Here is a 15460-nt window from a genome sequence, read left to right as displayed (position 1 = left end):
TTAAAGCAATAAATAATGAAGAGATACCTTAGTTACTATCTAATAAAACATCGTCAATTAATATTGTTTTTCTTTATACCCATATCCGTACCCAATGGTGCATAGGGCACTCCATCGCATAGGTGCAGTTTTAACTTACTCGCTGATTGCGCGAGCCCGGATTATCAGTCCTGAGTTTCAGATACCATTCTAGAGTGATTTTAAATAAGTATTAGAGTGAAAAAATCATTTTTAAATTTTTAAACCCCCAGAGAATTAAATCCGGGACCTCTAGAACGGTAGCTAAGCAAGCTAACCACTACTTTTAGGAGGAGATCATATGCGAAAAAACAGATATTGCCTTTTCCGGGTCTAATATTAATTCAACGTAGGATCATCAAATCGGCATGTGCCAACGAAAAAGTATTATGACACTTAATTAATATTTGATTCTCTAAATGCGCTTAGTTTCATGTGATTATAATCAAGGGATATTATTTTTTCTCCAAAGTGAAGATGCCTTGGTATACTGCTTAATAATGTTTTGTGCAATTTGTTTGCATTTCAGGAAGGAGGAAAGGATTTTACTCCCTTTTTCCTCTTCTTTTTGATCTTGATTGTGATGATGTTGTATTAAATATTAAAAATGGTGCTTAATTTTTATTGAATATAAATGTATATGTTTAAGAAATAATGTCACTTAGAAGCCTTTATATTATTATGTACATACGATTATGTATGAGTGGGCATGAGTAATAAATCAACTCTGAAGTGAAATTTTATGGACAAGACACAGGTTACCGCTTTAATTGAAAATAAAATTAGTTATGAAGAAAAAAGAAGAAAAAAACAACATTGAAAATCAACAAAAGTTCTTGAGAGAGCCTGACGAACATGTAATTAGACGAATATAAAAACAGCCTTTTTTACAAGTGCTTTAAATAATCTGTAAATCCTTTTCCAGTCTGAAAAGATCGTGTAAATGAATTCTGTCCTGTGAATCCAAATAAAATGGTGTCACGTTTTCGTCTTACCAATGATTCAGTGGCACTCAACTTGACAATAAATTTATATAAATTAAAAATAAACGTAAATGAGAACTATATTATTTGGTTTTCTATCAAAAGTAATAATAGTTTTAAAAGAAACAGAACTTACCATCAACATGTGCGTTTTTTGTTGTGCAATAAAGAGTAACTGAATTTCTTCCAAAACATTTTACATAGAAGCGTAAATTGTAATTAGATTCACGAAGAGATGTAAAAAAACGGTTATCAAAGCAGTTGCTTACTTTTTAGAGCTCTCTTTAATTGTAAGCAATTGGATTCGTTTCCTATATAATTTAATGTTAGGTTTGAATTTTATTCAGTTGGGGCATTTTGCTATGTTCCGAAAATTGAAATGTCAACATTAAAAAATATATATATATATATTCATAGTGACCACTTCTATAGCTTTTTTAATTTTTTTCAGAAAGAAAAGTGATCACTGATCTCTCTTCTTATTTTTTCAAATGGCATATATTTAGTTCTTCTAACGGTGTTGTTTTAGGCTATACCATCGTTGGATGGGACAAATGGAATGTCGTATTTTTTATTGTATTTTTGGAAATTTGTGGCTTAGTCCAAACCAAAATTAAATAAAAATGTGAAGAGGCGCTAAGTATAAATAAATTTGTCGCATCATAATTTTTATTATTTTATAAGATTTTTCTACACCAGCCATTTTGTTTTATTCCGTTACATCATGGTTTTGATTTAATCAAACGTATTTTCTGCATATACGTAACCGAAAATAGAAGCAGGTGAAACTTTTTAGGAAATCGTACTGAGGCGCTAAAAAGGAAAGTAATTTCCTTTATATTTTTTTTGAGGATTGTATTAGTCGAATTTGATTAGGCAAATTTGATTGTTTTTGCCAGTTTCAGAACAGACAAAAGTTCAGCCAAATATACTTCGGACTTGCATTTCTTGTTCCAACAGCTGTGACTTTGTGATCAAGTCAAGTGATCAAAAAATATGTTCGAACGCGCCGCCGCGGTAACATTCAACATTGTCAAATAGCCACACGAAATGTCAAATGAATTTTGACGAAATAATTTTTTATGGTCTAAAAGGATAACATATTACTAATTTTACAATTTTACATTTTTTAATATTAAAAATACAATGGAGGACAAAGGTATGTACAAGGCTGAATGAGTAATGTCAAAAAATATTGCCATAACCTCAAAATTTATTTGTTGCTATTGGTTTTTTGTTTTTCGTAGAAATTCGGGACTATTTTATAAATATACTTGATCAGGAACGCGACGTATCTGCTGGAGTTGCTGCTATAAGAACACTTTTGAAAGTATTGGATCAATATAATGGTAACTATCATGACACATATCCAACAATATTGTGAATATCATGCGTCTCCGTAGCCTTTGCACAAAGACTTAGTATAATGTATTAGAGGAAAATTAATATTTTGTATTTTAATTTTTTTTTAAATGGAATAAACAGAAAATTTATAAAACAAAAATATTATGTAAATATATGTATGTTTATGTAGAGCTCTTTGATTTTCTTTTCAAATTTTCTATTATCTGCCTTTGGTGCGATGTAGCGGCTGCAAGGCTAAAGGTGAATAATTTTTATGTGTGAAATATATCATAAATAAAATAAAACCCATTCGGGGATCCAAAATAAATGATCTGAGAAGGTACTTTATGGAAAGATATATAAGTAGTGATTAGTCATATTTTATTTTTACCTAATGTTTTTATATTTTCTCATTTGTTTATTTTAAATATGCTTCTTACCTTATGTTTTCTCATTTATTTCTTTTAAATATGCTTCTTGTGCCTATTTATTAAACCTGTTTATTGTTTTTATATTTTGCCATGTATTAGTATTAGTTTTGGTTATTTAAAAAAAATCTTTTTTGTTACTTTATTATTTGTGTTCCAGTCTTGTTAACCTTAATCCCATGTCCCAAAATGAGAAATAGAAATTACTCATTGGGAATATTATATGTATATATGATTTATGTATGTAATATGTTTTGAAATAAATCAATAATAATAACATAAAAGTAACTTAAATATTATGCAATTTACAGCCGCCACAGTCCAAGGATTGGACACAAACTTACAGAAAGCTGTTGATGTGATGAGAAACACCGATCGCCCTATCACAGCCGTATCTTCGGGCTGCGAATTGTTTCTTAGATTCATTACGTTAGCCAAATTGGACACAGAGGTAACTTTAAAAAGAATCATTAATACTTAATAAGAATCGTTAGTAATTAGACAGACGCCGCGGCATAGTTGGGTAGACGCTCAACTGCAAAACTAGCCTCGCGGGTTCAATTCCCGCCAAGTGCAAAATAAATTCAAGAAAGATTTATTTTCACTTACTCGGGGTGTTTGTGATGTATTTTTTAATATTAACCCTCCTTACATCCTACCTGCGTACAAGTCTCTAAATGTAGAGGCTTTACGTGTTATTCCTTTAAAAATCTTAAGTAATCGTATTCACATTCTTTTAAAATTTTTATAATAATGCATAGAAATACTCAGGCATTTCTAAAGTTATTAAAAGACTCTTTTCCAAAGCTTTTATTAGTGAATTCAAAAAATATTATAATAATTAAATCTTTTTCAGCCTTTTGAAAAATGCAAAGAAATTATGTTACAAAGAGGAAACCAATTTTTAGACCGACTTTCAAAGTCAAGAGGAAAGGTCGCTCGGCAAGCTGTATCCTTCATAGTGGACGGTTGTGTGAGTTTAATTATTGTGATTCATTATCTGTATCTTGTTAATTTGGAATATTTAATACTCTTGGACTTACATTTTAAACATGTTGTCTACATTTTAGAAAATACTTACTCATTCAAAGTCGAGAGTTGTATTGAAAACTATGCTGGAAGCCGCCAATTCTCATAAGAGATTTGAAGTGTTTGTGACTACGTCATGTCCAGATAACTCTGGGTAAGATAAATAAATATTTTATACATTTACTTGTATACTTAATCAGTAATTTTAGTAAATAATTAATTCCACTACCCTTTGTAGTCTTTGATTGTCCACTACCCGGAATTTGACCGTCCGGCAGTCCGGTTTTGAAAAATGAAAGCGACTACGACAGTTTTGCGTGATAAAATTTACGCGCGACGTGTTCACGCACCGATCCGAAAAAACATGGACAAAAACACATGCCAATCCAAGCCAATCGTCATTTTAAAACGCTAACTGACGTGCGGGACGGTAACATTCCATGTAATTCCGTGTAGGGGACCTGAGTGTGCCCACAAATCTGGGTTTTCTCCACTTTTTTGACATCTCAACATAGATGAAGAAGAATATAGAATTCTGGGTATTTACGTGTCATAGGCTGATTAAAAGGGTTTCTGCTAAATAAAAGCTTTCTCAGTCCAACACAGATGGCTGTTGTGAACTCAAATGTCATGAGTTCGATCATATATCTAGGAGTTCTAAAATTTTGTGTCACTACTCAAAGTTTTGGAATTTCTAGATAAATAACCACAGTTGGTTGTCAGTCATGGGTAAAATGGTGAATGTTGCATGTGTGTTAAGTGATCACTTAACAAGTCTATGATATGTAATAAGCCCTGTAAATACCCAGACTTCCTTCAATCAAAATTCAAATTATTTTCCATATATTACTTCCATAAAGTCTGCGAACCAAAGTACTATTGTTGTATACTTGAAAATTTCTCAGTGCACTAACTATACTTATTTTGTTAATATAAATTAATTTTTATTATTTGTTGTAATATTTATGAATTAAAAAGAATATTTTCTTTATAATGTTAATTAACGTCTGTCACGGGTTCTGCCTAGCGTTCATAAGGAAAATAAAACATGTATTGTAAAAAGAAATAAAAATACATAAATAAATCGTAGTCGTACAGTAGAAAGTGACCAACTACAAAATGTAAAATGTTCAGGAGGGTGTGTCAATAAGTCACTTTTGCTTGGCAAGAAAATAAACATCAATGCAGTTAGTCATATTTAACAAGTCAATATATTATATTCCAAGTTTAAAATCCTTTGGGATTTTTTTCAGGGCGATATTAAGCTAGTAAGATATCAAATAGTCAATAATTACGTTTTTGTAAAAAATGCACTTCGTCACTTTCTCCTGTATGACTATGAAATAGCTAAGATTTGTTACATCAGTAAGCAACATTTGTGGAAAAATAACTGGTGGGTAGTGCGTGCTTTAAAATATCATGGTCATAAAAATAAAAACCTTGTTTTTTCATAATTGAAATCTTGATTTTACAAAATGATTGCAGGGAAGAAATGTGTAAGGAGTTGAAAGCGGGAGGTGTTGAATGTACTTTAGTTCTGGATGCTTCCATTGGATATGTAATGGAGCAGGTGGATATTGTCATGATCGGTGCTGAAGGTGTTGTAGAAAGTGGAGGAATTATTAATAAGGTAACAATTTTATTTGTATTTTTATTGATTGTCCTGTTTTATTTCAATTTAAATAAAGGCATTTTTACAAATACATGAAATTAGTTATGAGATATACCAGGGGTAATAGTTGAAGTTTGCCGGTTTATTCAATAAAGAAAAGGCTAAATTCTCAAGGGAATCTCAATTTTATTATTCAAAGTATTGACCATCGGATTCTATACATTTTGCCCATCTTTGAGGCAAATCATGGATACCGTTCTTCACCACTTTAGCTGTATGAGGCTGTGCGTTCGGCGGTGCGATTTTCGATTTGTCTCTCGTTCATTTGGTGAGGTACCCATTTTCCATACTTTTGGATCTTTCCCATGGCTTTTTAACCTTGGCAAATTGCTCCTCGGGTCACATTAAGTGTTTGGGCCAATTGTTGTTGCGATTAGGTTGGGTCTTCATCCAATAACGCCTGCAATTCCTCGTCTTCGAACTTTTTCGTTGCACCAGGATGCTCATTGTCTGTTAAATCGAAATCTCCACTTTTAAATTGACAAAACCATGTCTCACATGTTCTAATCACTGGAGCATGTTCACCATAAGTTTCTACCAGCAACCGATGAGCTTCAACTGCTTTTTTCTTTTGATGAAATAAGAAAAGCAATGAATGCCGCAAATGCGATTTACTTGGAACGAAACTCGACATATTCACTTAGGTAAACAACTATGACACTATTATTTCAGCAGAATGTAACTCGTGTATTTTTGAAGGTTAATGTCCATAGAAAAATATGACAAGGATGCCAAATCATGGAAATGTATACATATCTCTAGCCACATCTATGAGTAAAACCGGCAAACTTCAACTAACACCCCTGGTAGTATAATAAAATAAGTTATTTATTGTAACTGCAGACAGTTGGTAGAATTGCATATTGAATTGTTGGGTAATATATCCAAAATTAAACCTAAACCCACCATTATATGTACTCCTAGACCTAATAATAGCAATTATTGTTAGTATATAAGGACATTTTGTAAATATTTTTAGTCAGTGTTTGATAATGTCTTAATAAGACGAAACGCGTCACATATTAACATATGCATAAATAAATGTAGAATTCAATCCAATAAACCTTGTTTAATTTTGGATATACATATAACCCAACAATTTAATAAAATAAGAATACAAAGAATATAGCATAGGTACAGAAAAACCCTTCTAATCCATTACCTTTGGGATTGGGGGTATGATCATAATGCAAAAAAGGTTGGCTTATCAGAAAATACAGAAAAATAAACAATTTCCAAACTCAAAAATGACTATGTATTGTTCTTTACATTAAAACCATTGCAACAAACCACACAAAAGCTATTATTATTATTGAAAAATATCAATTATCATAAACAAAATAACCAACAAAAGCATGAGAATGCTCAGTTTCATAAAAAAAACTTCAAAAGGATAATTACACTCAAAATCTTGTATACAATATTCGTAAGGAGTCAATTGGAATACAATTCATCAGTTTGGGCACCAAACTACTGCATTCATTCACAATCAATAAAAAGAGTACAAAATAAATTTTTAAAGTATGTTGAATTCAAAGTATGTTGAATTCAAAGTAAATTCACCTGGGGATTGTTTACATGATAATCAATTGCTTCGTTTACTAAATTTAATAAAGTTGAGTGATAGGAGAAAGCTTTTTGATCTGATTAACTAATGAAATTAATGCTGAAGATTTTTAAATACAAAAATAAGTAATATAGGAAATGGAGTAAATATAATCACTAAAAATAAGAAAAATAATATCATATTATGTGTTTGAATGTTTAGGAAACAGTTTGATTCAAGTTTATGTTAATTTCCTTTACAGGTTGGAACGTACACAATGGCCATGTGCGCCAAAGAACTTAAAAAGCCCGTTTACGTCCTCACTGAGAGCTTCAAGTTTGCCAGACTGTATCCCCTGAACCAGAGAGATCTTCCCAACGAATTCAAGTACTTGGCCAGTATCTTGAAGACTGACTTGTCCAAGCAACATCCGCTCGTGGACTACACCCCTCCCGCGTACATTACGCTCATGTTCACCGACCTGGGAATACTCACCCCCTCGGCTGTTAGCGATGAACTAATCAAACTGTACTTGTAACCCGACATATATTAAATAAATTATTTATACTAAAATATTTTTCTTTTGATTCTTGTCCGCACCTGATGATGGAGTGTCAACCTATTGAACCACTAATAAAGATGACATAATTTTTTCATACTAGACATAATTTATTATTAGATTAAAACCAATATTTTTAGCTTTTCCACTTTTTTATTTGACCAGCGACCGGGTTTCGTCGTTACCGACATCATCAGACTGGTCAATGTCGTCGTTACCGACATCATCAGACATGTCGGTAACGACGAAACCCGGTCGCTGGTCAAATAAAAAAGTGGAAAAGCTAAAAATATTGGTTTTAATCTAATAATAAATTAAAAATGCAATTCCATCACGAAGTGTCAGTGGATAATATAAATCTATACTAGACATAGTTTAATTTTGTAACATTTTTTTATTACAATAACATAAACATAAAAACACACAAAATAAAAATGGTAAAAATTATTTTTGATATAAATTTATGAGTAAAGTTGTTGTCATTCAGTTTTAATGTAATCACTTCAAAGACAAACGGGCGAGTCGCCGGCATTGTGAGTCAGTGTTGCAATGAGTAAATTTGACTGTTAACAGTTTTGGTGAAAAAATTGTCACCTTCTTCAGGTACTCCTGACATCACTTTAGAGTAATTGTCTTTGTCTTGGGCAGCTCTAAACAGCGCCTCAACGGTACTGATCCCCATCCAATCTTATATATTCTGGAGTCAGGAGATCTGTCTTCTACACACACTTTGTCTATCTTTTTTTCCTTTTATGATTAGGTGCAATAGCTCGTACTTCTCTACTCTAAGCACATGTCCCAGATAGGACACCTTATGGACCTTGATACCAGTCAGCAACTGTCTCCCTGCTCTTGCTCTTTGGAGCCTGTTCATTTTGCTGACCATATTGGTCCATGGAATGCTTAGCATTCTACGACATAACCACATTTTGAATGACTCTAATCGGTTTATAGTACTGACCCATGATTTAACTCTATATAGAAGTACTGACTAAACTGAACACATAACCATTCGTTGCCGAAGTTTTAGATCAAAGTGTTTGATTGTTTAAAACTTCTTCTTCTTCTTCTTTTTGTAGATCTGTTTGTGCCTCCGCTTATCGCTCTTATAATGTTGACTCCCAGCTGTCTTTCTGCATTTTTGGAGGTCTGCGTCCTTCAGGGTTTCCTTGAAGGACGATATGTGGAAGTCTGTCTTCTGACATTCTGTTAACATGCTCATTCCAGTATCGCCTTCGTTGTCGTCCCCACCTCACGATATCCTCCGTCTTACACATGCTCCGGATGTCGGTGTTTCTTACTCGGTCTCGCAATGTGTTTTCCGTTATAGATCGGAGAGTCTTCATCTCGGATGTTCGAAGTCGAGATTTTGTTCTAGAAGTATCTGCTCTTGCCTCAATCCCATAAGTGTCTATTGGTCGAACACATGTTTTGTATATTTTCATTTTAATTTCTATTCTCATGTGTTTGTTCCACCTCACCGAGTTTCTGAGGCATCCGGATATAACTGCAGCCTTGTTGATTTGTTTTTGAGTCTCACCATAGAGATCACCATAGCTGCTAACGTCAACTCCAAGATACTTGAATTCCATCACCTGTTCAACGGTTCTGTTACTTACAACTAATTTGCATCTTACTTCTTTGTCTTGATATAGTCTTCTTATGTCTTTGATATGGTCATGCTTTTAGTCTTGTCAATGGATATCATTATGTTGAACTTTTCCGATGTCAGAGGAACTTGAGAAGCATTCTTTGGAGTCTGTCTTCGGATTCTGCTATAATGACGGCATCATCGGCGTAGCAGACATTGCTGATTCTTTTCCCGCCCAGTCGATAGCCCAGGTTCATGTTGGCAACCTCTTCTATCAATTTATCCATAATCAAATTGAAAAGAAATGGGCTATTGTTTAATACATTTTTTAAAAAATACTTGGTTATGTCATTTGCTGGATAGACTTGCTTAGAGAAATTTTTTAAATGGAATATCATTATTTATTTTTGGTTAATAAACTATTGCTGTATTTTATAATTTCCAAGTAAGTATATTTAACAACAAAGATGCCGCTACAATGACAAATTGTAAAAACAAAAAAAATAGATCATACTATGTAAATTGTAGTTCAGAAAAGGTTATCACTTAGATACATAATCCAGATGGATCCAGTCATAAAATGAACTGCGACTAGAACGTTTGTGAGGATTGTTATAATTACACTGTGCATAGACTAATAACACCAATAAGTTTATTAAATACCTTACATAAACTAACCAACATTTTAAACACGGAAAATATAGAGAAATAACAATTTAAAAAGAACAACGATGAAATTCAACAAAGTAGTTGGTTTGTTATGTTGCATATTGTTTATTGCTGTTGACGCGAAACTTCAAAAAGAATTTCAAGGTTTAATGGATATATTAAATCAAATTATGGCACCAAATGGACCTGTTGCTCAAGTTGGAAAAACTATTTCTACTATAGGAGGATCGTTACTGAATACGGTCACATCAGGAGGAAGACTGAATCCTGAATTCGAACGAGAAAGGCAGTTTGGAGGAGGAAATTGGCAACGAAACAAGTAATGGAAACCCTAAACTACCTGTACAATTGTAGAACATTTGTGATTTTTTAATAATTATTCTTTAAAAAATCCTGACTTTCTTGATCAAAAGAAAAAGAGTATCATTACCCAGCAACATTTTTCTTTTTCAAATCGTCATCTTCTCGGCTTTTGTAATAACAAATATTATTTAATCATATAACTAAACAAAATTTAACTATATGTTGAATATTTGAATCCCTAAAAAAAACAACCATTACACCACTTCCGCAGGGGAAGGCAGAGAGAATAGAACGCCACACCAATCTGTCTTTGCACACAATCTTTGTCTCTTCCATATTCATATATCTTCTCATACATACAAGCTGATTATTCCGACTCCTAACCACTTTCAAGTACATATTTTAAATACTTGATCATGCCAAGTTTTTCAACACAAATTTTACAGGATTAAAACTGTGTGGGATGGGAAGTCCCACCATTGGCAGGACCTATCCAGGGATAGGAATAGTATTGAATTTGTAAAATAAAAGACATGCGTTTCATTTCAGTTTTTTTTACACATGTTGAATTTTATTCATAAGTTACATACATTAAAAATACATAATAATATTCAGATCTAACAATCAAAAAAACATATTTTTAGATAAAAAATACCATTTGTACATAATAATTATGTAATACTGTATCCTTAAATAAGAATGAATACATATTAAAATATGGAAAACATGAAACCATGTATGTTTGATATTGCACTGACATTTTTATAAAATTTCATCAAATATATGTATCAGATATGTGGAAATTGTGTTATTATCTAGTTTTGAATGTCTCTGTATTATTCCGTAAAATGTTAATCATTAAATATACTACATAATAGATTAATTAAAACTATGGCAAATGGTTTCAATTAACCGGAGCTTTTCCTGGGGAACTTTTGCGAGGCAGATAATAAAAGAAAACAGCATCAATGGAGTCAACGAAAATTCTTCCAGAATTTCCTGATAAATTTTCTTTAAATTATCTCCAAATTTCGCATCAAAAGTGGTTATAAATGGTAATGTATAAAGAGTAAAATAATTTCAAAATTCAATCAATTTAAACCCCAATCTCAAGCTTGAACCACATCTGTCATACACCCCTAAAAATGGCCTTGTAATAACGATGGCAATAAGAATTTTCAAAGATTTACTCTTATTGTACTATCTATATTTTTTTATATATTGTATAAATAAAAATAAACAGTTTATAATTATGTATCAATGTTGAGAATTAACAAAATGTGATATTTATAGGATTAATTGATATTGAATTATAATTTATATAATTGATTTCTTTTTCTTTTAAATAATGTTCGACAATATTTATATTAAAATAAAGTATATTTATCATATAATACTTGACTGTATAATACATTTTTATAGAAATCGACCATTTTTTGTTGTTGATATTTTAACTTTAAATATTACTTAAGATAATAAGTATTATATTTTACGAAAAGACTAACAAATGTCACATTTGGCACAACTCCTTTATATTTTTTAACTCTCGTGATTTCACTGTTTTCCTAGATAACATAATCCAGCAGTTTCGAATGGGTATCTTCAAAACAACATTATATTTTAACTCTATCCACGCGGCTCGCATAACCGTATGTGTTTTTACAAAACATTCACCACACGCGGCTGACATAAGCGTTTGTGTTTTCAATTAGGTCCAAGTTTCGAACCTCAGTTCAACTTGGAGGGATTTTTTCATGGTGTGGAACTTTGGATAAAATAATATGTCAATCCTTGGCCTTATGACATCTGTTGAAATATCTGACTAATAATTTGTAACATCACAAGGATAAATAAAAGAACAGATCCCTGATTTTTCTTGCGGTCGGTAATTAGTCCGTGCCATAATCATGCCCTATGTCTGTCTCACTCTCGACGCTACGCATCGCCAGTGGGTAAGAGTGACACACGATGCGTGCTTTGATTTATTTATGTTACGATCTTATTTGTTTATATTACGATATATTTCAAGAATAATGTGACACAAGTGTATTATAGAGTACCAAAAAGGCACAATGAATCTCATTGAACGTTTTTGTTTAGGAAAATAAATCGTTTCTTAACTAAATACATGATAAAAGTAATCATTTTAAAAAGAGCAAAATACTGCCGCATACAGACGTCTCTCAGGAACAAAGTTGACGCAGTTAAAAGGTTAAAAAATGTTTTGATTCAATAGATATCTTGAAATGTAATTGATTCTCAGATCAACGAACATAAATTATTTTTGTATATGCGAAGGATATTCAATTACTAATAAAAAAACTGGTATCTGACAGATATGTAGTAGTAGCAGTAGTGTATAGTCTGAAATCTGACTGAAACTATATGTATACTCTGGAAAAAGAGGCAGAAATTGTTTATTTTATTTATTAATACTTATTTTATTTCATAATTATAAGCTGCCTAATATGTAATACGCCTCCGTAGTGTAATGGTCAGCACGCTCAGCTACCGTTCTGGAGGTCCCGGGTTCGATTCCCAGTGGGAGGTGAAATAAAGATAAGTGATTTTTTCACTCTAGACTGGTACTTGAAGCAAAGGGCTGATCACCTTCCCTTCATGTGTTAATGATCGAGATAACACTGTGTTTAAATGATGCAGTGCCCTATGCAACATAGGGGTGTGGATAAGGGTTTGAATTAATGAAATGAACATGAATATGTAATACATACATAATCTTTATCAGTTGGTAATTGTAAAAATATTGGGAAGTTAGTAAAAAATGTGATTCTGGCGCAAACATCTTGTCTCATTGAATTTAAAAGTATACTTGTGTCTTCAAAAACTTTTAATACTTATTTAAGATACTCAGTGATTGCATTCCTCTACTAATAAACATTACATTACTCTTTTGCACTTACTTATCATGATTGGGTTAATTATTTAAAATAACTATTCACTTATTTTTCTTGAAGATTGAATGACATACGCAAAATACAATGCTGTCATTAAAAAAATTGATGAAAGCGCGAGGAATATAAAGTTATATAATTTTGTACTTAAAATTGTAGAATAACAGGTGTGGTTGATAAATAAATTATTGATATATCAATCCTGGAAAGTGAATACCTTTAAAAGGCATTTAAGAATTTACCATAGAAAAAATTATGGATATCCATAAATTTTTATCTAAATAGTTGATAAATTTTGTGTGACCTAATAAAAAAAACATAATCAACAGAACCAGGTACATAAGTTAATGCAGATATTAATTTAGTTAGGACATTACGCAAAAAAATAAGTTATTTTGACTAAATTCACATTCAAGTATTCACTTTTCAGCATTGATAAAAAGTTTGATTGAATTTTAAAAAATAACACTATTTTTAATATGAATAATAAACATACCACTAGCCGCTTAACACTATAAAATATTATAGGCACTTGATTTCTTATCTATAATTTACAATATCACTCTTTTATACTATAATTAAAGTGTTAATCTAATACTATGTACAAGTCTGGATAAATGCGTAATGTAAGTATCATCGCATGTCATTGAATAGGGCGTCCACCGTAGTGTAGATCTGCTCGAAGTGGGGCCTCAGGTCGGGGTCATATTCCCAACAGCGGATCATGAGGCTGTACATCTCCTCGGGGCATCCTTCGGGAGCTGGCATCCTGTACCCTGGAATTAATGACATAGATTAAGTATATGAGGAACACAAATCTAGGATTCTTTAAAAGGCTTATAATTACGATACTGTTAAATTTCTGTAAAGCCAAATTTGCCAATAACAAATATTTTTTATTGAATATTCTTCAAACCCTCATCCGCAACCCAATGGTGGATAGGGCACTGCATCATATAAACACAGTTTTATCTTGATCGTTAACACATAAAGGAGAGGTGATCGGAGGGCTTCAGGTACCAGTCCATCGTAGCATTGAATAAATATTAGAGAGATAAAATCACTTATATTCATTTGGGACCTCCAGAATGGTAGCCGAGCGTGCTGACCATTAGATTAGCGGACAATATTATTGAATAAAGAAGTTTGTATTTTGCCCTTAATATGACAATCACTAATTTTGTTTACAAATCAGGTACAATTTCCTTTAAATCAATTTAGGGTATCACCTAAAGGTATGCAAAAAAATGCCTTACTTACATTGGAAGGAAATAAAATAAAATAAATACATATGTGAATATTATTACCTGTGTCTATTTTTTCTCTAGCCTTGGAATTAGTTAATCCAGAGTACGGGGTATCTCCTTTGGCAAATATCTCCCACATCAAGATACCATAACTCCAGACATCACACAATGATGTGTATTTACCTGAAAATTAATAATATTATAATATGATACAACGGACAATAAATTTTACACATTTAAGATTCATTTTATTTCATTTTGTATTATCATCAACACATTTTGGACGGGTGTTTTTTATGCCTGCGGACCGCTGGCAACGGGATTTGATAATTGTGTACATATAGTTTAGACCTTAAAGAAGAGATTGGTATATAATATTAATATAAAAACAGTAAATAATTTCTTCTTTTCTGACTTTGAAATTAGGCACACAAGGTAAAAATATACTTCCTGTCTTTAAGCATCAATCGACTGAATGGAAGAAAGAAATACCTTTCCCGTCCTTAGCGTATATGTGTGATCAAAATGCAACAATGGACATTTATAACTATTATTAAACCATATCCGCTCCCTAGGTGGAGCATATGGAGTTCGAAAAACTGTCTTTTGCTTTTCTGTCGGCTCCCTTGCATCCTCCCAAGTCATATCCGCGTCTCGAAGTTCTGACGAGAACTGCCGACGAATTGTCAGTAGTGGTCATCCTGGGCGGCGCGAACCTGATGCCTTGTAAAAGAGGCAAGCTTGATTAAGGCTCTCAGGAGGCATGCGGAGTACATGGCCATGCCAACTCAATCGCCTTTTCTTGACGACAGTTATGACCAAGATTTGCTGCGCCCTACGCCTTATCTCTTCATTTATAACTACTTTAATAAAATAATTAATGATTAATTTACCATAATTCAGGGCTTCCGGAGCTGTCCACTTGATAGGGATTTGTTTCATTCCTCCAGAAACTATGTATTCTTCTTCTTCCCTAGACATACCAAAGTCTGAAATCTTCACTATGTGGTCCTTACCTGTTTTAAAACATATAATTTATTAAGAATAACAAATTAAATTAAATTGAAAAAGCACACAAAAATAAAAATATTTTATGCAAAGCTGAGATAAGCATTATCGATAAAATTAAGAAAGGTGTGTTGAGATGGTTTGGACATGT

At 32.3% G+C, this 15460-nt stretch overlaps 2 protein-coding genes across 3 annotated transcripts in view; one reads left to right on the top strand and one right to left on the bottom strand.

The window, feature by feature from the left end:
- The first annotated feature begins 1931 nt into the window (after window positions 1-1931).
- Window positions 1932-7594, top strand: eIF2Balpha (eukaryotic translation initiation factor 2B subunit alpha). Its single transcript, XM_088264172.1, has 7 exons — window positions 1932-2160; window positions 2249-2350; window positions 3085-3224; window positions 3630-3746; window positions 3844-3956; window positions 5288-5432; window positions 7283-7594. The coding sequence occupies exons 1-7, from the start codon at window positions 2148-2150 to the stop codon at window positions 7556-7558; spliced, it is 906 nt and encodes a 301-aa protein (XP_088120298.1). The 5' UTR covers window positions 1932-2147; the 3' UTR covers window positions 7559-7594.
- Window positions 7595-7953: 359 nt separating this feature from the next.
- FER (tyrosine-protein kinase Fer) overlaps window positions 7954-15460 on the bottom strand; it is a 149305-nt gene continuing 141798 nt past the window's right edge. For both annotated transcript variants that reach the window (XM_088264165.1, XM_088264166.1), the window contains 3 exons: window positions 15195-15317; window positions 14362-14484; window positions 7954-13830 (listed from right to left, as the gene is read on the bottom strand). In XM_088264165.1, coding sequence (XP_088120291.1) covers window positions 13688-13830; window positions 14362-14484; window positions 15195-15317 — 389 coding nt within the window. In that variant the 3' untranslated portion in view covers window positions 7954-13687. The remainder of the gene's footprint in view (window positions 13831-14361; window positions 14485-15194; window positions 15318-15460) is intronic.

Source organism: Brachycentrus maculatus, unplaced genomic scaffold (assembly GCF_059751285.1).
Source record: "Brachycentrus maculatus isolate JH-2025_06_01 unplaced genomic scaffold, ASM5975128v1 h1tg000218l, whole genome shotgun sequence".
Taxonomy (NCBI): Eukaryota; Metazoa; Arthropoda; class Insecta; order Trichoptera; family Brachycentridae; genus Brachycentrus; species Brachycentrus maculatus.
This window is presented reverse-complemented; position numbering and strand designations above follow the sequence as displayed.

Coding starts and splice junctions, on each gene's coding strand:
- eIF2Balpha (XM_088264172.1), top strand. Junction 3,225..3,629: donor TAGCCAAATTGGACACAGAG/GTAACTTTAAAA, acceptor AATCTTTTTCAG/CCTTTTGAAAAATGCAAAGA. Junction 5,433..7,282: donor GTGGAGGAATTATTAATAAG/GTAACAATTTTA, acceptor TTTCCTTTACAG/GTTGGAACGTACACAATGGC.